Genomic DNA, 26,853 nt, shown 5'->3' with positions numbered 1-26,853 from the left:
GGCTACAATGATCCTGCGTCGACCTCTACGTGGTCGCGGGAGCATTGCGATCTCACTTTTGTTAAAAAATTATTATTAATTTTTATTTTTTGTATTTTTTAAATTTAGATTAAATTTTTTATTAAAAAAATATTTTTAATTTAAAAAACATTTTTAATTAATATATTTATAAAAATATCAAAACTATATTAGTATGACACGATACGATATTGAAACTGTATCGTTCTGGTCATAAATCAAAACTCTGAAATAACTCGAAATTTTAAACTATGGTAGCTATACTCTTACTAATAATTTATTAATAAAGTATGATATAATTTAATTTGATTGTTACCATAGTTGTTTCTATGAGATTTTAGTAATCGACTATGCATAGTTATTTAAGGTGTGAGGTGCCAAAAAGTGCATATGTGCTATGGGGCCTGAGGTGCACGGTGACGCTTTATCGAAGTAAGACATTTTTGGGTATAACTTTTTACAATTCAAACATATATAGGGAATTTTTACTAAAATATTTCTCTAACAAAATCATAGTTTATAAAATATTAAAGAGTATTGTAAATATAAAATTCACTAGCGAATAACTATGTTATACACATAATTCAAATTAAACAAAATTCAAAACTAATTTACAATTTTAACTACTAATGAAACAATAGAATCGATAATAAAAAATCTGAACTAATTTACAATTTAAATTTGCGAGGAAAAGAAATATACCGTTATTATGATGAAACAAAAGAGAAAAACTACCAAAATTTGACGCAAGAAAGTGTAACCAAATCCAGAACACCAATGTTAATGTTGTAGTAGAGAAGAGTTCACATTTGAGAAGGGAGGTTGATGTTGATTTTTTAAGAGAGGAAGAGTCATGTAGAGAAATAAGTTTGCAAGGGAGGTTGATGTTAATTTTTTAGGGGAAATAAAAAATTTAGTGCCGCATGAAATAAGTGCTGGATGAAATAAGTGTTGCATTGATGTTACGTAATTAATTAAAAGGGTAATTAAATGTATGAACTGACCTTTAAAAGTTTTTTTTGGGCCTGATTTGCATCTTGCTTCAATGAGGCGAGAAAAATTGCGCTTGTCTCCTCACACAAGGTGCGTGCTTAAGTGCGCTTCTTTCAAGCAGTGCGCCTGAGTCACTACCTAGGTGCAAGAGGCTCACTTGGTTGTGCCCTGCACCTAGGCGCAATTAGGCAAGTGCCTTTAATAACTATGCGACTATGAATCTATTGTATTCTTGTTTAGGTAGTAAACAAATGAAATGATATGAGATCAAAAGAGTGGGCCTGGCCCATAACCATGTTGGCATGGTCTGACCTTGGCTGATCATGCATAGTATCAACATAGCTTAACACATCTTATCTGAGTGTTTCTATGATATTTTAATTTAATTAATTAGAAACTATTGTATTCTTGTGTTTGGAGTTGGAGGTAAACAAATGAAATGAAAGTGGATTCATAAAGGGGCCTGGTAGCATTGTCTGACCCTTGCCGACCATGTGCAGTATCAGCCTGGCTTAACACTGAGATGGTACCTATATACCTAATCGCTACAAATGCCTATTAAAATACATGCTTTTTTATGTTCACTTTGTCCCAATATTTTCATTTAAGGTAAGAATCTAGTTTGTGTTTTGTTCCAACATTTTAATCTAAGGCCAGAATTTAGTTTTTGTCTTATTCCAGTATTTTCATCTAAGACAAGAATCTAGTTTGTGTTTATTTCTTGATGGATCATCTTATGGTTTTTTTATTGATGTTAGTTATTTGAATTCTTATTAACTTTGGTGGGGAATTCTAGATTGGCAAAGGTATATATGTTCACACTCTACCATCATTTTTTAATATCTAATCATTTTCTGAATTTTTTGTTCATCCCAAGCTGGTACTTGTTTGAAATTTGAAGGTTATTGGTGGGAATTTGAAGGAACTGATTTATTACACTATAGGGTTCCTGCAGATAACAAAAGAACAGGTATTGCCTTAAATTATTCATTGTTATTTTTTGTTGCCAGAGTTTGGTATTGGTTTTTCCATCAGGGATCCCTTATTTTGGTTATTTTAAGCACACATGTAAATATTTTGACAGAAGTATTTACACTTACAGGGACATAAATGATTTTTTGATCCTTCATGTCGATAGTTATTTATCAGTGAATTTCATTTGTAGTGTCTAGTTGGTTTTCTCTTTTTTGTAGGAACACAATTGGCTACTAGATGTTAACCAATATGTTGCAGATGAGGATGATGCAACTTACAGCTGTCGTGTATCAGGTACACAATTTTGACCAAATGATATTTGACTCTTATCTTCCTTAATAGGAATGAGAGACAGTCTGTCCTTTTAAATTTACTTGGCTTGTATAGATTCTTAGAATTTTGTGCTTTAATTGGACAAGAAAACTTGATTCTAGAAGAATTATATCATCTTTTGTATTGGTTGCGATTTATTTAGTGTGTTTCTTAGCCATGTTAAACAAAGGTTTGAAATCTGGAGCTGGAGCCGGAGCCGGAGCCGTGTCAGAGTTTCAGACTTTGACGGGAATAGTATTGTTTTGGTACCATATCGGCGTTTCAACGTATGGTGTTGGTGGAGAATTGGATGGAGAAGTCAGAATGAGATGAAAGGGAAAAAATAAGAAGAGAATATCTATTCCTAATTCTCATATGGAACGATACAATTTTAATATTGTATTGTATGATAAAAACTCAAAAAAAAAAAAAAACAAACAAACGTAGCATGTCAAAGGGGGTCAAATGTTAGTATGAGATGATATTCATCGACATGATTAACACAATAATATAAGATAAATTACTTGTGCCAAATAGTTTCAATTAATCTTTGAGTTTCGGTAATTTATCGGAATCATACATTTCCATCATGCTGCCTGTCACTGTACAAGATTTCAACCCATGTGTTAGACATTTGACTATGAAATAGTGCAGTGTTAATGGAAATATTCATTAATGACTTATTACTTCTCTAAAGGGAGGGAAAGGAAAAGAGTGCAAAAGTATTTTTTCTGGCAATTCAGTTAGGTAGATTTAGGAATCACATAAAGGAAGGCAAAATAGGAAGATGTTTTATGGGGTAAAACTTCCTTATCTTTCTTGCCTCGAATAACTAGCATTCAGAGGAACTCCTTCCCTTTTATGTGCTTTGAGTATCCTTGAATATCCATCGTGTTGTTATGCCAACTTTTATTTCAATTTCCTTTATGTTATGTATCTGTCTTGTAATGCCAACTGGTAATGGATCCTCTTTTACAGTTTCATGCTGTTGTGCAGTGAACTAGTTGATCTGTAGTCATTCATTTGTAGTTTTACTTAGTTTTACTGTGTTGTGGATGGCTCATTTGTAATTATCACTTGATGAAATTAAGGAGAAGTAGCTAACATCTGTCGAAACATCTTTTTTAGTGCCTAAGTGTATTTTTCCATGATATTACTGGATTTTTATTTTATTAAAATATCATAGTTTGCTGGGCCTTGTATATTTTTATAAATTACCATGCAGGATCTATCTTACTGGAAGAGTTAGTAAATGCTTTTGATGGCGAAGCCATAAACTATGTGATTGAGTCTTGTCAAAGCCGGTTTTTTGAAACTTGTCAAGCGAAAATCACTGGTTCTGCTCATTGGTGGAGAGTGAGTGCTCTCTCCAGTTAATCACTTTGCACTATTTTGGTCTTTCATTTGTCTGAAATTTTTTTATTTGTTACAAGGAGCATGGAGAGATTAATCCCACATCTTGAAACGAGGATATTTAGATATACTTAAATATCAATAAATCTCCCCCCTAATTGCCTTTGCTCTCTTTTGGGCTTTAACACGCTATTAAAGTCAAGCTCTCACCTCTTAAAAAAAATGTTAGGCCCAAGGGAGCATGTTATAAGTAGGAAGTGAGATGAAGACCCTAAACTCTAGTCTCTAGTTCCTTCTCAAAATTTTGATTATTAAAATATACTTAAATATCAAGAGATTCCCCACGTATCACCTTGACATTTTGAGTTGGATTGGACTCTCTTAAGCTTTTGACATTACCTAATATGATATTCTTCTATAATATGTATTAACAAGTTTATTTTTATCTTCTCTCGCCATGTACTTTTAGCTCAACAAGCTTAGACATTCTAATCATTGCATTTATAGGTTACTTTGCAACATCTCCATCCTGTGTAAACATTGAATCATTAATCATTTGGCTGGGAATCTTTAAATTATAGTATTTATGAGTGCAAGAAAAACGCAAACAATGATGTCAGATCTCTTTTCTTTATACTCTTTTTTGTTTTGTTTAATATATACACGAAACTCACTTGAATACCATTTTTGCAGAACCATGGCTTGCACTTTCTATTTGGCTATTGATGAATTTAATGAGATGACATCTATTTCTTCTTTTCTTGAAATTGATTTTTATCTTATGAAATGGTGGTTCTCATATTTGTTTGGTTGTATGTGCCCATTGTCATATATCTAACCTGTATAAGTGTTTCAGTTACGTGAAGCTTCTCTATTTGCGCTGGTTTCTATATCAGATCAGTTGATTGAAGCAAAGGTCTGCTTACTTTTCTACTTTATTTGAAATGTTGTAGGCAATAAGATTTACATTCAGATTACCATGTTATTGTGTCCTATCTATGATTGAGTTTCTGATAGTTCAACCCTTGCTTTCTTTGAGTTTCTTTTTCCAAATTTGTAACTTGGCTGACACTCTTGTTTTCAGGGTTCAAAAGTTATGAAATTAAATTTGGGCAATCTTCTTGAGCAAATGATCAATGAAGATATGTTAACAGGTAACCAACGATTTATTGGGTCACTTGAAGAGTTGCTACATTTTCTAGTATCTAACTCAATTGTCCTTTTGCTGCTAGGGGTCCATCAATGTCCTTTTCTTCATGCACGTGCATTTTCTACTATATCCAAGTTCTATTCCCTTGTATGAAATATTTGGTTTCAGATAAGTAGACAAGTATCTGAGTATTTTAATGGCCTATGCAGATACTTGTTTCTAGTGTACATTTTCTAGCCACTAAATCTGGTTTCTGAGTATTTTAGTGGCCTATGCAGATAAGTAGACAAGTATCAGAACAGTTATTATATGCTGCTATTCAAGTAATTGCATCAGATGTGTAAGAGATGTTTTTTAGCATTTGCAATTTGTTCTATAAGATCTTTTGCTAAGACTATACCTCATTGTGCAGCCCAGCACCTGTAAAAGTTGGTGCCTGCAGGGCTTTAATTCAACTTCTGCCTCTTTTTAGTAATAATGTTCAGCCATATATAATGGGCTTGATGTCTTCCCTAACAACTCTTTTGAGACAGGTAGGCTATGTTTTACTTTTCACGTTTGTTTCCCCTCTTTTAGATTGTCTGATTACTATTTTATCTATATGTAGGCATCGGAAGAAACTTTGCATCTTGTACTTGAAACACTGCAAGGTGCCATCAAGGCCGGTTGGTATATTTGAACATTTTCAATCTCATTTATCAAATGTGGAACCTGAATATTCTCTCTCTTACATGTTTGCATAGGCAAATGTTAATCATTCTTTTTTCATTTTTACTGAAGTAGGTCATGAACAATCAACAACAATTGAACCTGCTATCTCACCCATCATTTTGGACATATGGCTACAACATGTTTCAGACCCGTTTATCAGTATTGATGCAGTTGAAGTGCTGGAGGTAATTTCATATATTGCTTTGGACAGTTGGAAATTTGATTAATTTTGATTTGTTTGGTTGCTATGCAGTATATCTGTATCATGGTACTTTAGTAGGTGGTATTTGGCAGCTAGAATGAGTTGTAGAATAACTGAAGTTTAGGGCTGAAGATTGACCATCTTATTTATGGCTTCAAATGCTAATCATAAAATTGTCTCGACCAAACATATCATTCAAGCACCAATAAATATTGAGATATTGATCACAGACTGACACAATTAGAATTTTCTCGTTCTGCCATTGCACTATGATGTGGAATGGGTTAATACTGGCATGTCCAAGGATAAAGCCAGAGGCGCTTCCAGAAAGCGAAGCTTGAGTGAAGTTTGGACCAAAGATTTACTTGTTCTTATTTATTTTATAGAGGAAATGAAGCTTTTACACAATTAATTCATATCAAATACCACTTGTTCCCTATTACAAATGGTATAGTTTCATCAATTTAGCTTTATTTTGATATTAAAAAATAATGCAATTTTTTTTAAAAATAAATATTAGTTTTTGTATCTTGTCCAACGACAATAACTACTAGACAAGTAGGCAATAAAGTTGAGTAGAATAGAATAGTTGACTATATTTTACAAAGAAAAAAAGAATGATTTTGTTTTTTTTTCTCTTTTGGATTATAGTTATTACATTTTGATCTCATTTTGACAGTTCTCAACCTACAAAAATAATGTTGTTGCAAACATAAGCATTAATTTAGGTGAATATAAATTTTACATAGGTCTTTTTTAAGATGTAGAATACACATCTCATATGATGAAGCCCTTTCTTGCTCTTTCTTTGGTTAGTTTGATCCATATTTTGTACCTCCAATATCTATGCCTATTTCAGCATTAATTTTGCTAGCACAAGTCTATCTCAGCCGTTAATTATGTTATATTTATGTACATGTAGAGAACACATTCTACTACCATATATACGTGGTCCAATATTTAATTTATGATTTTTAGAATATTATGAGTTTTCCATAACTAGAATATTACCAGAATTAATAATCCCATCTGATGCACAAAACTACTTTTGCTATTATAAGGTATTATTAGTTGATATACTTGTTATATTTGTATTGTTGTTATTCTAAATTTTAATTCACTTAATTATGTTTAGTCTAATAATTGGAGGAGACAAGCAAACTAGGTAGAAGAGGATTCTAAAAATTAAAACTCATTTGAGTTGAGCTTAGCATTCAATGAAGCATGCCAAATGTGCGCATGCCTCATTGTATTAACACTTAATCTAAGGATTTAAGGAGTGACACGACCTAAGCTAAATTTGGGAAAGAATTTTCAACAAACATTCGGTAGCTTTTCCTATACATGACCACGGTTCGGAATTAACAATTCAGTTCAAATAATTTTGACCCTTAACTTTAACCTTCAAAATCGATTACAATTCATGGTATGGAACTGTTGGTTGTGGTTTGGTTCACGGTTCACAATTATTATTTATATTTTAATTTTTAAAGAAATATTTAAAAAATTTAAATTTAGAAAAGTAAAAAACAAGACTTGAATTTTTTTAAGTTGCCTATATATTCTCTTTAGGGTATAAGGAAATTAAAGCCTATGTAGTTTGCTTATTTTTTTTACCTTTATTACCTTAGGAAGTGATGTTCACTCACTTTCATTTCTGATTCTCATAGTGGTGCTCCTTTAGTATCAAGATATTTTAGCTCGTCCTCTAAAAGTTGCATTTCTTTTATTCTTTTTATGGCTCTTGTCCAATCTAGTAGCGCTTGAGCTTCCAAAGAGTTGGGAGCTAAAATAAATTGTCTTTTATTTAAGATATTACTTCAGAAACTAAATGCTTGTTTTACGAGAGTTGACACTAGACAAGCTATAATCTTCTTAGCTATGACAATGAAAATGGGATAACTTTGGATCTTTTGTGACCATCATCGTAATATATTGAAAATCCTTCCGATTCATTAAAATTAAAGGAAGTCATAAAATAATTCTCAAATTTTGTTTTGAACTTGTGGATCTTCGTGAATTATTCATACATTTTTGTAATAAAAGTTGTGCCTTTAATGGTCTAAAACTACTACTACCACTTTTCGTACTGTGTGTTTTAGGTGCATTACCTTTTAATTGATATTTTAAACTATAGTCTTTTAAATATAATATAAATTGATTCTAGTATCTTTTACAATTAATACAGTATCGAAAGAACAAGCATCTTTAAATGATATTAAAACATCATACATAACTAACATTTCATGCAAAGCATCTAAAGTGTATGATTTTAAACAAATGCAACTAAATAAATATTAAGAATATAATAAAAATATTTTTACCATTTTACCTTCATTGCTAACAGTAAGAAGATAGAAATTTATTAGAATTATATTCATTTAAAATAAAATTCATTACAACTAATTGAGAAGTAAGATAATAAACATGAGATAATTGTTGCATCATTAAATCCCTTTAAAATTTCATAAATGCGGTTACATATATTCTATTGGTGCAAAAGTAAATATACATTGATATTATTAACATTTTATACAAAAGTAAAGACAATAATTAAGCCCTGTAATAATTTATACATTGAATTCCAATGTATTGGTACATCATATAGAAATTTTTTAGGTCTCATTCCATTAATTTATAAACTCTCCCCTATTATTTTATTATATTAGAATGTGACCACAAATAAAAAATAATAATTTTAATTGGTCTAATTTTATGTTTTTGAAGTACTTATTCCATCTACCACTTTAAATTTAAAAATGACATACACATTGAATATGAAAATATAAACCACCACCGATAGTAGGTTGACATACAATTTTAAATTCTTTAATACTTGCAATTTAGAACTGCCATTATCAAATATTATTTAAAATGTTTTAGAAGTTAATCCATATTCTTATTCTGATATTAAGCACATCAATTTAGATATGTTATGAGCTATATATACTTCATCAAACACTATGCTAGCAAATATTTTTAGATTGACCAAGAGTTATCAATCCAATGATAAATCACACCTATATATGAATGAGTTTGCTAATAGTGAACATAACGATACCTTTTATTTAACTTACTAAAATTTTCAATTAAATATTTTTTTTATCTTGCCTTATTAATTTTTTAATTGTGCGAGTAAGTGTAGTTTTGGGAACACCTTTAGCAATTGTGTAATTTGGTTAAGTGATCTTTGATAAAAATCTTTAAATGTGTATTTAAAACTAAAATCATAAAGTGTTTAATGAAATAAATCTAGCTAATGATTCTCATAATTTAATATTAGATTATTTAAATGCATTAGAATATGTACCTCCACTAATCTATGAAAGTCTGGATAATTGTGTTTGAGAACGATTCAAACTCAACCAAATGCTTAGTTTTAACATATCACTTCAATGACCAATAAGTGCAATCCGATTGAAATTTATAATACACATTGCAATGCTTGTTTTTTTGCATGCATTTCTCCAGATGGAAGAGTGAATGTTCTCAAAATATTTTGGTAAAAATAAATGATTTTAGAGGTGTGGTATCTTGAACTCTAGAAGTTTCTATACTTTTTTGCGACTCGATGTCGGTAATAGCTCTAGCTCATCATCGGTAAATTCAATATCATTGACATCCAAATTCGAAATTGTTTTTGTTCAAAGCAAAACCTAAAATCGTGTCTTGGTAACCACGAGTTACGCCTTTATATAGGAAAAAAGATATACAATAAAAGACAAAAATACCCCTATAATTATTCTAACACTCCCCCTCAAGCTTGAGAATATAGATCATATGCACCAAGCTTGTTACATATGTAGTCAATTCGGGGACCTCTAAGCGACTTAGTGAATATATCTGCTAGTTGATCATATGAGTTGACAAAACTAGTAGATATTTCTCCAGATATGACTTTCTCTCTGACAAAGTGACAGTCAACTTCAATATGTTTTGTTCTTTCATGGAAGATTGGATTTGAGGCAATATGCATAGCGGTCTGGTTGTCACATATGAGTGACATTTGTGTAACCTCTCCAAACCTTAGTTCCTGAAGCAATTGTTTTAACCATATAAATTTTTAACTGGCAATAGCCATAGCTCGATATTCTGTCTCTGCACTGGATCTTGCCACAACATTCTATTTTTTGCTTTTCCAAGAAACAAGGTTACCTCCGACAAATATACAAAATCCAGAAGTAGATCTTCTATCAGAGGGAGATCCTGCCCAATCTGCATCAGAATACCCCATGACTTGAGTATGTCCTTTGTCTTCATATAGAAGACCCTTTCCTGGTGCACCCATGATATATCGAATAATGCGAGTCACGGCATTCCAATGTTCTTTGCACGGAGAGCTAAGAAACTGACTTACTACACTTACTGCAAATGAGATATCCGGACGAGTGACAGTAAGGTAGCTTAGTTTCCCTACCAATCGCCTGTACCGTTCAGGATCTGAAAGAGGCTCCCCCTGATTTGGCAGGAGCTTGACATTAGGATCTATGGGATTATCGACTGTCTTTGAGTTTAACATTCCTGTTTCTTCCAGAATTTCCATTGCATCTTCCTTTGGGATATAATGATCCCATCTTTAGACTATCCCTAGGAAATATTTGAGTTTGTCGAGATCCTTTGTCTGGAAATATTTAAAAAGATGTTTTACTTGTGAAATCCCAAGATGATCATTACCTGTGATGACAATATCATCAACATAAACCACTACATAGGTGCAACCAGTAGATGAGTGGCGATAAAAGATAGAATGATTATCCTCGCTTCGAGTCATGCCAAACTGTTGAATTACGGTACTAAATCTACTGAACCATGCTCTGGGTGACTGCTTGAGACCATATAAAGATTTCCGCAAGCGACATACAAGACCAGAGGACTCCTCCTGAGCAACAAAACACGAAGGTTGCTCCATGTAGACTTCCTCGAGCAGGTTACCATGTAAGAATGTATTTTTGATGTCCAATTGATGAAGGGGAAAATGACAAATTGCAGCAATAGACAGGAAAAGACTCACAGAAGACATCTTGGCAACAGGAGAAAAAGTGTCTCCATAATCCAATCCAAATACCTGAGTATAGCCTTTAGCGACAAGACGAGCCTTAAGTCGATCAACCGTGCTGTCTACACCAACTTTCACAGTAAACACCCATCGGCAACCAACCACTGACTTCCCAAGAGGTAGAGGAACTAGATCCCAAGTCCCACTGCTCTGTATGACACTCATTTCATCAAGCGTAGCCTGTTTCTATCCTGGATGGGCAAAGGCATCACCTGCAGTCTTTGGAAGAGAAACAGACGACAAGAAAGACAGACAAAAATAATAGGATGGAGAAAGACGATGATAGCTCAAAGAAACATAGTGAGGAGAAGGATTACGTGTGGAACGCATACACTTTCGAAGTGCAATAGGAACATTAGAGTCAGGAGATGGGACCGGAGGAAACGACGAAGGACTTGGCTCCAAAGATGTGCCCACGGCAGTGTCAGTGTTGGTCGGCGGCAAAGCAGAACGAGGACGATGCTGATAAACCTGCAAAGGAGGGGACGAGACTGGAGATGATTGAGGCGCCTCCGAAGGACAAAAGATAGTTACTGGTGCAGGTGGAGAGGGAGAAACCTCGGTCTGTGAAGCGGAAGGATAAAAAAAGAAACCGACTCAAAGAATGTGACATCAGCAGAGATGAAGTACCGACGAAGAGTAGGGGAATAACACTTGTACCTTTTCTGAGACCGCGGGTACACACCAAGGAAGATAGAAACCCTTGCGAGGTGGAGGTCCTTTGTGTCGAGAGACCAAAGCTGACGAGCCGACAGGAACAGAAGAAGGCATCGTCAAGACTTTGGCCGGGACACGGAGAAGAGTCGCCCAGGTATTGTTCATGGTAGCTTCTGTGGGGCTGCCCAGGATCTGGTCACGGACATGAGAATAATATGTGGGCAGACCATATAAAGCCAGAGACATAAAAAATTTCTTCCGATTTTCAAACTCTTCATCAGCAAAGAAGGCTAGAGACTGAACCCAGATAAGTTGACATTGAATCCTTAATCTGATGGGCGCTGAGGATGGTCATGAGATCTTCACAAACTTGATAAGTCGTCGAGAGGTGTTTGTAAAGAGTTGTTGAGCTTGTGTCCAAACAGCTTTGCAGGTTTTGTGAGTATGAAAGACATTCCTAAGAGATGGATGGATGGTGGCTCGGATAATACAACACAATTGAGCGTCAACCTTCTTTCACAGAGGACGATCGACGACTTGAACATCTTCTTCAGTTTGAGTGAGATGTGTCTCATAACCCTGTCCAACAAGCCAAAGCTCAATGTGAGATGCCCAAGAGATATAATTTTTACCATCCAACCTCTCGGAAGAAAGAGGTGCAGTGATATGGTTGGTAAAGATTGAGGTATCTGACTTTGGAGCGCCAGATGTAGCCATGAATAGAATTGTGAATCGGGCTTGTTGGCTGCTGGTGACAGGGCAGAGGAAAAAGGTTGGCCTCGACGGGCGGGAGGAAAAGAGATCGAGGGTAGTAGAGGCAGAGGATGGAGCAGATGGCGAGCAAACAGTGTCTGAGCCGGCGCCGGAGGGGAAGCGGAAGGTGCGGCGGGGTCCAGGAGTAGGCGGAGGATGGCTAGGGTGAGAAGCCGACCTGGGAATCCCTGGCGACGAAAGCAACGCCACGGTGGCCCGCGTGAGCGAGGTGAGAGACTCGCCGTAGAGGGACGAGACACGGAGGCAGGACTGCGGCGGTGGAGGACGCGGAGAAGATCCGTGAGGTTGGATTCGAAGGAGTCCAGATGAAGTCGATGGTGAAGCCTCGATCGGAGAGAGAGGCGTGGTAATCAGAGCGGCGGCGCAGGGGGAACGGATGGGGAAGAGGCAGATGGCTCGGGAGAAAAGAAATTAGGGTTTTAACTTTGGCTCTGATACCATGTTCAAAGCAAAACCTAAAATCATGTCTTGGGAACCACGAGTTAGGCCTTTATATAGGAAAGAAGATATATAACAAAAGACAAAAATACCCCTATAATTATTCTAACAGTTTTCATCTTGACTTTGCAAGATCGAGATGAAGTTCCTTCCATTTTAGAGGTGGGGTATCTCGAACTCTAGACAATCCAAATTCGAAATTGTTTTCATCTTGACTTTGCAAGATCGAGATGAAGTTCCTTCCATTTTAGAGGTGGGATATCTCGAACTCTAGACAATCCAAATTCGAAATTGTTTTCATCTTGACTTTGCAAGATTGAGATGAACTTCCTTCCATTTTAGAGGTGGAGTATCTCGAACTCTAGAAATTTCTATACTTTCCTAAGTCTTAGATGTCCATCATCGGTAAATTCAATATCATCAACATCCAAATTCAAAATTGTTTTCTTCTTGCCTTTGTGTGGCCGAGATGAATTTCCTTTCATTTGAATTGAAACTTGAAGTTGAAAATGGTCGAAATTTGAGAATTTAGAGACACGAGTAGAGAAATTGGTGTAAAAATAATGAAACAGAGTAGCCTATTTATAGCATTTATGGAAAAATGGTCCCTTGTTAAAAAAGAGAGAAAAGAGCCATTTGTTAGTTGGAAACACTTTCAATGACTATTTTTTTTAAAAAAGCATGTAAACGGGTAATTCAAACCGGTGTTTCATGATTAATTTTGGGCCAGAACTATGATTGGTTAGTCTAGCGACAGACTGATTACAATTCTTGACTATTAACCCGGGATGAGTAACTGGCCCATTGACCTTGTTAAAGTTCCGGGGTGGACCTAAACTTGTGGTCAGGTGTAGCATCTCTCCTGTATTATGCTTAAATCCTAAATACAAAAATTCACTAATAGGTTTCTTACAGCTCAAGTGATGCCACATAAACACAAACAATCAAAATACTAAACATTCAAACAAATATTTTAAAAAATTTCATTGAAAAGAACCTGAGCGACAATCCAATTCAGGGTATGAAATATGAAAGTCACAAACACACACTAATAGAATCCAACTTCTGCACTCTAAGCAAACTGTATAAACAAACCCGATAAAATAGCAAATCCATAGGATGATCTTCAAGAGAAACACTCAACTAGATCAGATAAAACCCCTAAAGAGCAAGTAGAAACTGATATGGTGTTATATGGTCCTCCCCTCTAAGATGATCATAGGCGTGAAACACTTTGTACCTAGAGATCTAGGGGCAACACAATAACAAGTAGGGCGTCAGTCCGCAATATATCAAGACCAACAACTGATATAAAATGTGAACAAGAAGTAAACTCTAGAAACATTAAAATGATAGCATTAAACCACTATTGATGTCTCTTGGATGCAAAGATAGCTATGAAAACATAATATTTGTCTAGAACATCCATATAATCTGCATGAGAGTGATTAATTCACCATTTAGAAATAATATAAGTATCCATAAACATGACAATGAATCGATGTAGCCATGTCATCATGCAACCATATAGAAAAAAAATGCATTCTCGGTCGATGCTCCATCTATGTAAGCACCTTTCAGCAGATGTCAAATGCGACTACCCATGCATGTTGTGTGCCTGCACCATTATGTGGTTGATGCTATTAGGTTATTTAGTCGACGCCAAATGGTTTAAGAGCTATAGTTGCTGTCTCAACCTTATGCAACAGAAACATGCAAATAACCAACATGTCCCTAGTTTGTATTTAGTACCCTACCTTAGGTGGTTAGCCAAAATTTAGGATTTAGGAGTGTCTCCAAGTCATTCACAGTCCTGCACTATTGCATCAACGATCCTCAAGTCATCCCCGTAACTAGAGTTAGGTCAATATCTAAAGTATGCTATTTAGCTATGAGGTTAAGAGGATTTTCAACTCTTCAAAACGAGGCTTAGTTTTCCCTCTAAGAATGCTCTTACTAGATTTAAGGGTGCTGCACTATATAGCAATAAAATCCTTGTTAATGCTTAACAAGCAACACATCCTACCTCATTCTCGTAAGACAAGCTTACACTAGCAAGTTCCTTATTACGTCCCAAAGCTAGGATTGCCAACCACAAGCATAATTTTTTTTTTTACGTCTTTTGTAAACATTGGAGGCTCACTGTGTTTATGCTCGTGCCAAAACCATTCCTTCGTCACTGAGAGATTGCTTCTTTTGGACATTCGTACATATTTATGGAGTGCAACTTTGGATTCCAAATCTTTATTTTTGGCTAACATCCCTTAAGGATTCTAAGTAATCCATCTAGGGTTCTAAACGATTTTATCATAGAAAAAGTTAAGGCCTAAAGTTTACCAAAGTCCCTAGGATTTTTTGATGTTGTTAACCACCATGGAGGAAGGAGAGGAAGAAGAGAGGAGGGAGTCTGCCATAACTTTGAATATTGTTCTTCCCTCAAGGATTCCCCCACCAACATGAAGGATCAGATTTGGAGAGTAGAGGAGAGGGAGGTTTAGTTAGGGGAGGTTGAGAGGGGTTTCAATAATTTGTGTTGGGGGTGGGGGATTTCAGCTCCCCTTGTGTGTAGACAAGCATACCCAAGCCTCAGATCGTTAGTTGGGTAAATTATCTCTTGTGGCACATTATAAAATAACCCTTAAAGTTTTTCCTATCCACTATTAAGCCCTTAGACATCCTTAAGTAATGATAATACTGAGTTTCATTATTGACAATACTGGAGTCTTGTGTCAGAGTAATGATGCTTAGTATTAATGGTAAATTAGAAATTGAGGAAGGAGATGAAGAAGGTCAAAAAAGAAAAGAAAAGAAAAGAAGACAATAACTAGAAAATGTTTATTGTTGTATGTCGTAGTTTTGATCCTCGACAAGTAAAAGGTGGTTTCAACCCCATATTGTGCTCACACTTTGCATGGTTTGTGACATAAATGTAGCATGCTAAAATGAATTTAGATGTCCTCTATTTTGTTTAATATTTTCACTTTTTTTTTTCTTATAAACATAAGATGATATCAATCATATGCTTAATTGAATTTAATTTTGTTGTATATACTGCACCAATGATACATTTTAACATGTATTGAAGCATGATATAATCGTTCGAAAACTTTTGTGGGTCGAGCCGATCATCCCAGGATTAGTCGGCGTAAGCTTGACACATGGTGCCAACTAAATAAAAGGAAGCATGATATATAAATCTAGATGTGATTATTCATTTAATTTTTTAACATAAATTTTCTACTATTAATAAACTATATCAATATTATATTAAGAATGATTTTATTCATTTTTACTAAAATGCTTTTTGACATAAATTAATATAAATTCTACTCTGATAATTTTATTGTACTTAATTTATTTTTTTATAAAAATCATAGTAACTAATTAGCTACTTGAATTAGAATTTTAGACAAAAACAAGCCACAAAATAATAAACTTTATTGAAAATTAAGGTGTGTTATAGTATACTAAGGTGGGACGAATGTTAGCATGACATGATACTCATTAGCACAAACAACATATGGGAGATTACCTATGTTGATTAATATTAAAATTATATGTTGTGTGTGTTGCTCGACATGGTAGTAAATTTCAAACCATGCCATTTATTAGTTGAAAGTTCATCAAAATTAGTTATAATATGAACCTTCTTAAAACTAAAATTGTTAAGGAATCAAACAACTATTTAGAACTATCATTTTGATTAGCTTATTCCATATTGGAACCTTCAAAGATTCATATGTACTTGGAATTTATGAAATTGCACATCTCAAAGAGGTTCTATTACACTCCGTAACGTAATTATCTTGTAAGGATTTTTGATCTATGCATTTTTAGATCTTGTTCAACTTTGAGCTCAACAAGGTTTAAAATCTCGAGTTGTATTAAAGTGTCGATCTTTGATTGAAATGATACCAATTCAATATCATATCGATGTTTTGATGCATGGTGTCGGTAATGAATTGATGTTGAAGAGGGAAATGAAGCGTAGGAAAGAGACGTATTGTGGTTTTCATTCTTATACTATGCTTGACGAAACAGTCAAAACATATCATTCCAAAATTATCGACACTCGAAATCACTCAACATAGGTAATGCCTCATTCCTATTTGAACCTTCAAGCATCAGAGCGTCGACCTGATACTAGAAGTATCTTTTCAGTTTATAACTAAAATTACAATATGGCTCTAGATTTTGAACTACAGTGTTGACTGGCATTGAGTTTCAATGATTTACCGAAATGATATATTTTGATTGTTTTACTCGGTATGGTATGGTATGATATGAGATTTCAAACTATAGAGCACAACATATAATATTTTGTATGCTTGGTGTTGTTAAGGAAGTCAATAAATTTGACAAGAGCAAGTTGTGTCATGCCTCCCACAGTGTAGGCATGCTCAGTGTTTAAAATACCATACTTGTTGATACTGTTAGCATTTCGAGCCGCAAAAATCGCTTTTGCGTTGCGGAAACCCCGAAGCTAGCCACGGATTCATGTGAAGATATATTTAAAATTAAATCATGTACATGTTTCTACCCTAGATCTACCTTAGATCTACATGAAAAGAGAGTTACCCTTGTAGCGAAGCCCTTCGTTTATCCCGCTCGTCCAAGAGTTGCCGGATCTTGTAGGGTGTCAAGTGTATACCCCTCTACAAGTATCCACACGGACAAAAGGTGGAGAAGAACCACTTAGAGTGTGCTAGCACTCTTGGGTGGCTCGGCAATGGAGGAGAGGGAGAGAACAAGAGAATGAGAGGAGGAAGAAGAAGACTTCAATTGACACACAAAATGCTTAATGCACACAATCAGTGGCCGACCACTTTTAGAGGCTTTTAAACCTTCATGTAATACCAAGAGTCATGACTCTTGGTCTCCCTCATGAGGTGGCACACACTTGATGTAGCCATGATGATGTGGACCATCATCATTGGCCGACCCTATGCCAAGTCACAATGAGGTGACAATTGGTCAAGTCAAACTTGACCCTTCATCTTCCCTCTCAAGTCAAGTCAAACTTGACTCATTTATCTCCCATGGTTGATCAAATCCAACCATTGATTCAAGTCAATTTGATATAATGAATCTCTATTCTTTGAATTAAATTGATTCAATAAGTCATAATCTAAATTAGACTCATTCAACACATGAATCAAATTAAGTCTAACTCAATTAGTCTAATTTGGATTACTCTTAATCTAATTTGGTTCATCATATGAACCTAATCCTCTTGATTCATCATATGAATCTATTCTTCATCTAATTGCCCTTTGTGTATGACCCTATAGGTTCTTGTAACGTTGGCAATGCTCCTAAACCCATTTAGAAGCATAAGTAATGAGTGGTATCTAGCAACACATCATTACTACCCAAGTTACAAGAATGTTGAGATCCAACATCACCTTTGTGACCACTAATTGTGACTCTCACAATATGCGACAATGTCCTTCTATCCTTGACATCTAAATTGATCAAATGAGGCATAGATCGTGTCATCCTCTAATCAATTTATATCTTGAACTCCAAGTAGACTCACTCTAAACAAATGAGCTCAATATCTCATATTGACTCATTTGGGCATGACCATGCACTTAGTGGTCTCACTCTATCAAGAATCATGATGTCACTCCCGTCATATAGGAGAGATAGATCCCATCTACATCACTCACATCCCTCTGCATAATTTGTTACATACCTAGTAATCGTCTTTATAGTTCACCCAGTTACGGGTGACGTTTGACTAAGGCAAAGTATGCAACTCCTTATGTAGGAACCATGGTGATTTCAGGTCCAAGGACTAATAGTCATACTAATAGTCACATGAGAAAGTATATGACACTCATATAACGATCCATGATACTTTCTCATGGCGGGTCATTCAGTATACATTCTCCAATGCATACCCATGTGTCAACTTGATATCTTTATATCTATGACTTGTGAGATCAAGTCATCGAGTTGACCTATATACTAGTCTTATCGCATTAACATTGTCCCTGAATGTTAATATTTGACTAGAAATGATTAAAAGTAGTGTTCTCTATATCATCTCACTATCAATTCAATCAATCGATTGATATAGATAAGAACCTTCTACTCAAGGACGCTATTATACTTAGTTATTTGGCACCAATACAAGTAAGTATAATAACCATATAAGAAAATGCATTTATAAATATATAGGAATATGATACATCGAGTCCATACAACAATCATCATATGATTGACTCTAGGGCTCTAACTAACAGATACAACAACAACCAAGCTTTATCTGAGGTCAGCTATATGAATCCTTTTACGTCATTGAGCTCTATCTCCTACTATATCATCTATATTTAAATAAATTTCATCTTATTTTATTGTTGCTAACCAAGTCTTTTTTGGTCTTCTTCCTCGTTTGATATGCGTGTTTGTCATAGTTTCACATCGCCTAACTGGAACATTTATTGGTCATCTAAGTATATGTTCGTACCATCTTAAATGTGTTTTCGGAGTTTTTTCTCAATAGATGCAACTCCGACTTTCTCTTTAATGCTCTCATTTCTTATTTTGTCCATCCTCGTATGTCCACATACCTACCTTAACCTTAAAATACCGTACTTGTTAATATGGGAGGAATTTATCGTTTCGCTTATCGATCGAGATGGTATCCATATCGGCCTCGCGCGAGGCCGTGTGGACGCGCGAAGCTTCAGCACGGACCCACGGTGACACGAATCCTCACGTGAGGACTCCGCTACTGCATGATGCCCCCATAGACCCTATGGTCGTGCGAGGCTGCCATGAGCTTCGTTCGGTCCTGTGGTCTCGTGGCGACATTTTTTAAATATTTATTCCTTTATTTTTTTGAATTTAAATTTTCATTTTTGAATTTTTTCCTTTTTATTTTTAAATTGTTAATTCTATTCCTCTTAATTATTTTCTTTCTCCTCTATCAATTTCTTTTCTTATTTTTTTCTGTAAACACATGGAATTTTTTTTAGGAATAGAGTTTCTTTTTCTCTTTAAATTCGTTTCCTCCACCCACTCACATGGGTTAATACAAAAACTATAAGAGAAAAAAATACCTCTTGAAAGATAAAGGAGAAATTCTCTTTAAGGATAGATTAGACATATTGTTAGAAAATATTAAAAATAAAATTAAATATAATATAATTCTTAAATACTAATACGATTGAATTAAATTATTTTTCGGATATCCAGATATTTCTAATTGTCTAAAAGTTTCTCAAGAAGTTTATCGTGCAATGAAAGAGGAATTTGATGGCAAAAAAACATTAAAGTATAAACAACAATGACAACATGAACTTGTTGATAGTCGAAGCTCTAAAGAACTAACATATGATGAATTTAAAGGTCATTGGGAAGTTCCAAATGACAATGATTTTTTAGAAGCTCTCCGTCTCTCGAACTCAATATGATTATGAGCAAAATATGTCACATAGAAGTGGCTTAGCTGGTGCCAGTGGAAGTGACTCAAGTAGTGTAGTAACATTGGGAAGGAGTGCAAGTGTTCGTATTATTTCATCATAAGGTGATATTGGTTGTTTTTTTTCCTTCTATGGGACGAAGACGTGCCGTTGATATTGTTGATATTGATCCACTGACATTCCCAGATCAAGCTAGCAAACAGATTAGGATTGATGATGCATATACAAAAGAGAAGAAGAAATCAATCGGTTAAAGTATTGCTAAATTTTTTTATTTTAATTATATTCTTCCTAATACAGCAAACAACACATACTACCGTAGCATGATGTCTAACATCTAAAAATTTGGTCCTGATATTCAACCTCCAACTGCATATGAAATTATCGGTCTATATTTAGATGAACAAGTGGAAGAGATCAAGACTTAGATCCTATCATGCAAGAAACAATGAAGCTTATATGGGGTTACATTGATGTGTGATAGTTGGACATGACCTACACGGATGCGCATTATCAGCTTTCTACTATATGACAATAAAAGGTGATATTTCATAAATCTATTGATGCAACTCTACATATATCATTTGATGGATAGTATAGTTCAAGAGATAAATGTAGAACATATAATGTATGTGATTACAGATAATGGTGCCAACTTTAAGAGTGTTGAAGAGTTATTGGAGCAAAAGTATCAAACATTATTTTTTGGACACCATGCGCAACATACTGTATCGATTTGATGATGGCAGATATCGGTACACTCGATATAGTAAAGAAGGAAGTGAAAAAAGGTCAATCTTTAACAAAATTCCTCTATAATCATCATTAGGTTTATGAATTAATGAGAAAATTTATTAATGGGGAGATTCTGCGAAAGGAGCGACTAGGTTTACCCTTCATTTTCTCCTGTTAAAATCGTTGAATCAGGAAAAAAAAGTTGGATTGAAAGCCAAGGATTGGGAAGTCTCTCGATATTCTAACACGACCGAAGGTAAGGAGGTGTACAAAATTATTAGATCTGTTAGATTTTGAGACTATATCGCAGATATTCTTATAGCATTAGAACCATTGTACGTTGTTTGACAAGAAGCTACAAATGGACAATGTTTATCACCTAATTCACGAATCAAAAGAGAAAATTAAGAGACGTCTATAATTACCAACCAAGTATCAACATTACATTGATATAATCACTACAAGATGAGACGATTAAATGGGAAAATATATTCATTTGGCTGATACGTATTTTTAATAATAAGTTTTTTTAATATTGTTATTAGTAATTATATATGTTTAATTATTGTAGGTTATTATCTCAATCAGACATATAATATCGTTATAATCTTAGCACAAAACATGATTTATTAGTAGCCCTCAGATATGTAATATCAAAACTACATACAAATAGAGAATCAATTACCGAGACTATTAATGAAAGTCGATTATTTCAAGAGGCATATAGTCTTTATTACAGTGTCATGGAGATATAAAAGGATGTAGATAATATAGTAAAAATTATTGCTAATTATTGTCAATAAATATAAATACTATTTTAATTTTGTTCTTATTTATCTTATAACTGAGTGGTGGTTATAATTTGAGGATCAACTCCAAATTTGAAAATGATTACAATACTAATTCAGACGTCTTCAAGTGGTTGTGAAAAAAATTGGTCAACTTTCTCCTTCATTTATACAAAAGTTCGACATCGCCTTTCTTATCGTCGCTTGGAGAAGATGGTGTACGTTCATTATAATATGCGTCTTCAACTAAGAAGAATATCAAAAGAGAATGATGAACAAGTCTGGTGATGTAGACCCATTTGATATTGGATTTGTCCAAACTGAGAATAATCTAATGATGGATTGGTAGAACGCTGTTGAAGCTGAGAATCCATTACTTGATGAAGCAAAAATCCCATCACGACCATCTCAATTTCTTAATAGATTAAAAAAATACAAGTGAGCGTAGAAATCTATGAGGAAGAAGATGATGATGATGAAACTTTTGATCAAGAATTTTAATTTTCTAGATCTCGGTCTAGTCGTTTTGAAACATCCCAACCCCAAACTCAACCAAAGTCCATAGAAAGCAAAGTTAAAGCTCTTGCAAGTTTTTACTAAAAAGAAAGAAAAAAAAGGCAAACTTCCTCTGCTTTGACGAAGGGGTCGATTGAGTATTAGAGAAAATCCACTCGATGCAATTGATGAGCAAGAACATGATTATAGTGATGAAATATTTGGTGGTAAAAATTATGTAATGTAAGATAGATTACACATGGATAGTAATGTTGATAGCAGTGTAAGTACTCATGGAAGTGATGATAGTGGTGATGCATTTGGTGGTAAAAATTATGTTCCCTCTACTCTAGCACCGGAGCCATGAACATGTGAGATAGATTACACACATGCAACTCAAGATTATGATCATGGAGCTAGAAGTAGAGCTATTTAATTTCAACGTCAATATAAGGATGACAAACACAAGAAAACTCATAAATCTCAAGATATGCGGGAGAATTTAGCTGAGATTGATTTTGGCCGAAGTTCATCATACTTGTAGCCTTCTTATTATAACTCTGATGCATCATATAACGATCCATCATACCAGAGCTCGGGAACATATGCTTATCATTCCGATTTTAGTGGCGATAGTTTAAATCCAACTTCCGAATCGAGACACGCTGATGGACATGTGGAGAAACCAATATCAATATTACATGTCATGAGATAATTATTTGATTTGAGCGTTGGAGACCTATGGAATTAACCTAAATAGAATATTAAAAGAATCAATGATTCCATTTTATTCACGCCACTCCTTTTTGTATTAGTAAGTTAATATGTTATAATGTATCAATTTTAATTTAAGTTATTGATAGATAAATTTTCTTTAAAGAAAATTATATATAATTATTTTTTTAACTATATTAAGTTGTCCAATAATTGAGAATTTATATAAAATTAATATAAAATTTAATTTTAAATCATGCATAATAAATATATTTATTTAATAATTATTATATATAAATAAAAAAAATATCGAAACCGTATCACGGTACATTACTGAAATCATATCTAACTCCTCAAAATTTGCCTTCCGTTTGTCTTACTGTAATTAAAGAAGTCCAACAGCTGGTGCATCCTCCACCAAAGTAGCAGGTACACCTCCAACCTTGCAAAACCCAGATTCAAAGGAAATCTATCAAAATCCGCTTTCTTTCCTTTAACTAATACTGCCTTTATTATTTTCAAGTAATTAGACTATGGAGCTCCAAAAACTACTGGATGATAGAAGTTCTTTGTGTTGTTCCCTTAGAGACTCGTCTATTAAATTGATGTTGTGTACTTCCCATGAATTTGATTGACAATGGCAAGAGAGAGCTGTTCATATCTACTGTAGTCATATGGTAAAGTGGTTGAATCAGCAACATCAAGGTATATCAACAAAATCAGCATCACCCCGAGCAATGATGTAGCGATAGAGCGCCTTCTCAATCTCCTAAGCATCGAAGGATTGAGTCCTAATTTCGGCAAATTAACGGATGAATTTCTCTTAATGGGCGGTTAACCTATGAACATTAGGCTCGTTCACTGTGAGTACTTCTCGATTTATCCTGATGGTTGGTGGAAAACTTCCGTGGGGTCGATCATCCCAGGATTAATTGGCTTAAGTTGGATACCTGGTGCCAACTAAAAAAAAAGAAAAGAAAAGTGGTTTACATTATTTCCTTTTGACGAAAATCAACACTCGCCACTTGTATCCTTCGACAAAGAAAATGTCAGAATAGAGTTTCTTGGTGTTCATCCTCAAGGAATTTTCAATTGTTCACCTATATTTAATGTAGGAGGATCCTCCACTCTGGTGCAATTGCTAGCTTGGCTGATATAACTTCCATCGGCTGAGATCCCTTTGTAAACTCCTGATGTGGAGCCATCATCTCCTCGTCCTCTTGCTGCTCACTCCCTTTATTTAGCCACGACAGTTTGTATGACTTAGGATGACGGTTTGTTTTCAACTGTAATTTTTGGACAACCTCTTCAGACAAAACATTCTTGCAACTGTCACAATCGATGATCATTTTATAGACTTTATTTGCAACTGTGCAAGTCGTGGAAAATATTGATTCTCAACCAATCATTCCTTGAATCGTCTTTAAGAGTCAATAGATTCTAGCGAACGACTAAAATCTAATGGCTATCACCATAAAACACCTCGTCAACTTCATCATCGTCATACACTGGCTCGTTAATCGCCTTAGTCTTGTCTTCCACATTCTCAATCAAAATTTTTTTGTCATGTAATGACTGCTTGATAGAATGTGAATCTTGAGGGTGAACTGACGAACGATTTTAATCACTCGTAATCATTGGCTTTCAGTTTTGTGGCTTTTCACCAACTAGGGTACGCTGGGAATTTACATCCTGCCTCAATATATAAAGTCGCCGAGCTATGATTGAGTGTATCCAAAGGGAAAAAAGTGATCTTTCATCATCTTCTTCATTTTCTCTTAATCCGTGATCTTGGCCTTGCCTTATATTCTCGTGAGCGTTGCAATTACTCCTACCATGTTGATGCTCAGCTCTTGATGACAACCAATTTAACTTTCACTTGATTAGACACTTTTTGATAATAAAAAATTATCTCCATTTCGTTAATTCAATCAATAAATTTCTTTGTCTATAATGTACCGAAAAACTTGGAAAATGAACATGAAAACTGAAGTCTACATATACTCCTCTCGACCATAGCGTTCTAGGAACTAAGCATGATTGCGATATGAGTTTTTGAAAGCAAAACTAGAATCATGATAAAAGTTCTCATGCTCTTCAAAATCTCGCGCTGCTAGATGCTACGATTAATGCCTTTATAAATCCTTAATTGTCATGCTACGATTACGATGTAGGACTTTCTCATTTGGAACTTGTACATTACAATCCGCCATTGAAACTGATGATGTCTCTCTGAAGCAGATGTTAAAGCTTTGATACCAACTGACTTTGGACAGAATAGTGATTATTTTATGACTAAAGTTAGAGTGGAATTGTGGAGAAAAACAAGATACGAGAAATCAACAAATGAAGTAAAACCGCCATGTCTGGAAAAATGAGTTCTATTCAATAACAAAAGATAATCTTTAAAATCAAATTAACCGTTGCTTATATAACCCCAAATCCTAAGATGCAAAAAAAAGGAAAAAAAAAATTCTAATAGAAAAGAAAAAATTTTAATTGACCCAAAATCCAAAAAATCAAAAACATACTCAAAATCCTAAAATGTAAAAGACTAAAATAACTCTAAAAATATAAAATATTCGTATCCTCTGAAAATGCCTTAAACAATGTTTTTTTGCTCAAGACATGGCCATTATGGGTTAAACCCGAATAAAAAATTATAGTCTTTGAAAGTTCGGGCCCTCTTATATCAATATTACTAGAAGCCTACAAATGTAAGATAAGACCTAAGTGTTAGGACCGTTGGCGGCCGGCTAGAGGGGGGTAAATAGTCCCTGCACAAAAACAAACAAGAGTACCTTTCTCGGCTTATAATTTAAACAAACACTTGCATAAGAATAAATAAAAGATAAACTAAAAAGACGAGGCTCACAGATTTACTTGGATACAACCGGGAAGGTTGTTAATCTAAAACAATTGAATCACACTAAGAATTTCCTTCAAGCAGAGAAGCCTCTTACAACAATGAACACACAGAAAAAGAAAGCTAAATAAAACAGAAAGCGTCTACAAGTGTTGTTGCACTATTTTTTGTTGTTTTAAAGCTTTGGGAGCAAGGCTGTTTATATAGCCTTGCTCGGGGCGTCTGGAAGGATTTCAGGCACCTGGAGTGGGATAGAATTCTATCCCCGATGCGTCGGTCAAAGTTCATGTTGATCTTGATAAAATTTGGGTTTCGACCGCCCGGTAGGACTCCGGGCGCCGCAAAGGGGAAAGTCAACATTTTGTTGACTCTCGCCAGGCCTCCAGCTTCGGCTCCGCTTGCTTTGGTCCGGGGCTTTCGCTCCGATTCCGCTTGCTTGGGTGATTTCGACCATTCGGAATATCGTTTATACGAACCCAACTTCCGGCCTTCTCCTCGAGCAAGCTTTCGCTCCGGCTTCTTGTTCCTCGGAATCATCGCGTGCTTCCTTCTCGTCCTCCAGCGTACTCATTCGTAGCTTTTCGTCTCTCGGATGCACTGAGCCCGTTGGCTCTTTCCCGTGCTGACTTTCAAGCTAGCTGTGTCTTTTGCTTCTCGAGCAATCTTCCGCTCTTGGTTTTTCGTCCCTCGGAAACACCGCACGCTTCCTTCTCGTCCGCCGGTGTACTCTTCCGTAGCATCTCGTCCCTCAGACGCACCAGCCCGTCGGCTCTCTCCCGTGCCGTCCTTCTCGTTAGTTGCGTCTTTTGCTCGACTTCCTGTTCCTAAGTCCTGCACACTTAGACACTGTATTAAATACAACACGACCTAACCTAACTTGTTTGATCACATCAAAATAATCTTGGGGTACCAATAATCTCCCCCTTTTTGATGTGAGCAACTCAAGTTAAGTTAGAGTTAACCAACATAAAGTAAAAGCAAAGAATTTGCAATTCAAGTGTAAAAATAAATTTTTTTAAATAATTGTAACTTTTAAAAAGTTTTAAACTACCTCCCCCTAGACTTAATCTTCCCTTGTCCCCCTTTGATCACGTAATGGGTATAAAAAAAAAATCTAAGAGTAACTTGTCAAAAAAATAAGAAAGTTTTTTTGGTTTTAAGAGAGACTTTGATTTTCCAATAT

The 26,853-nt window shown here is 35.0% G+C and overlaps 1 protein-coding gene across 5 annotated transcripts in view; it reads left to right on the top strand.

Annotated features, from left to right (window-relative positions):
• LOC121975077 (importin-9) overlaps positions 1 to 26,853 on the top strand; it is a 62,403-nt gene that overhangs the window by 18,707 nt on the left and 16,843 nt on the right. For 3 of the 5 annotated variants that reach the window (XR_006110230.1, XM_042526455.1, XM_042526453.1), the window contains exons 10-20: positions 1,770 to 1,817; positions 1,913 to 1,981; positions 2,205 to 2,280; positions 3,524 to 3,654; positions 4,508 to 4,567; positions 4,736 to 4,805; positions 4,884 to 4,948; positions 5,080 to 5,141; positions 5,214 to 5,334; positions 5,409 to 5,466; positions 5,582 to 5,697. Coding sequence is in view for 4 of the 5 variants with exons in the window: in XM_042526455.1 (XP_042382389.1) it covers positions 1,770 to 1,817; positions 1,913 to 1,981; positions 2,205 to 2,280; positions 3,524 to 3,654; positions 4,508 to 4,567; positions 4,736 to 4,805; positions 4,884 to 4,948; positions 5,080 to 5,141; positions 5,214 to 5,334; positions 5,409 to 5,466; positions 5,582 to 5,697 (876 nt within the window). In the remaining variant the exon portion in view is untranslated. The remainder of the gene's footprint in view (positions 1 to 1,769; positions 1,818 to 1,912; positions 1,982 to 2,204; positions 2,281 to 3,523; positions 3,655 to 4,507; positions 4,568 to 4,735; positions 4,806 to 4,883; positions 4,949 to 5,079; positions 5,142 to 5,213; positions 5,335 to 5,408; positions 5,467 to 5,581; positions 5,698 to 26,853) is intronic. The other 2 variants (XM_042526456.1, XM_042526454.1) reach the window with 1 other exon arrangement.

Source organism: Zingiber officinale, chromosome 4B (genome assembly GCF_018446385.1).
Source record: "Zingiber officinale cultivar Zhangliang chromosome 4B, Zo_v1.1, whole genome shotgun sequence".
Taxonomy (NCBI): domain Eukaryota; kingdom Viridiplantae; phylum Streptophyta; class Magnoliopsida; order Zingiberales; family Zingiberaceae; genus Zingiber; species Zingiber officinale.
Note: the sequence above shows the minus strand (reverse complement) of the source record. Positions and strands in the feature narration are given on the sequence as shown.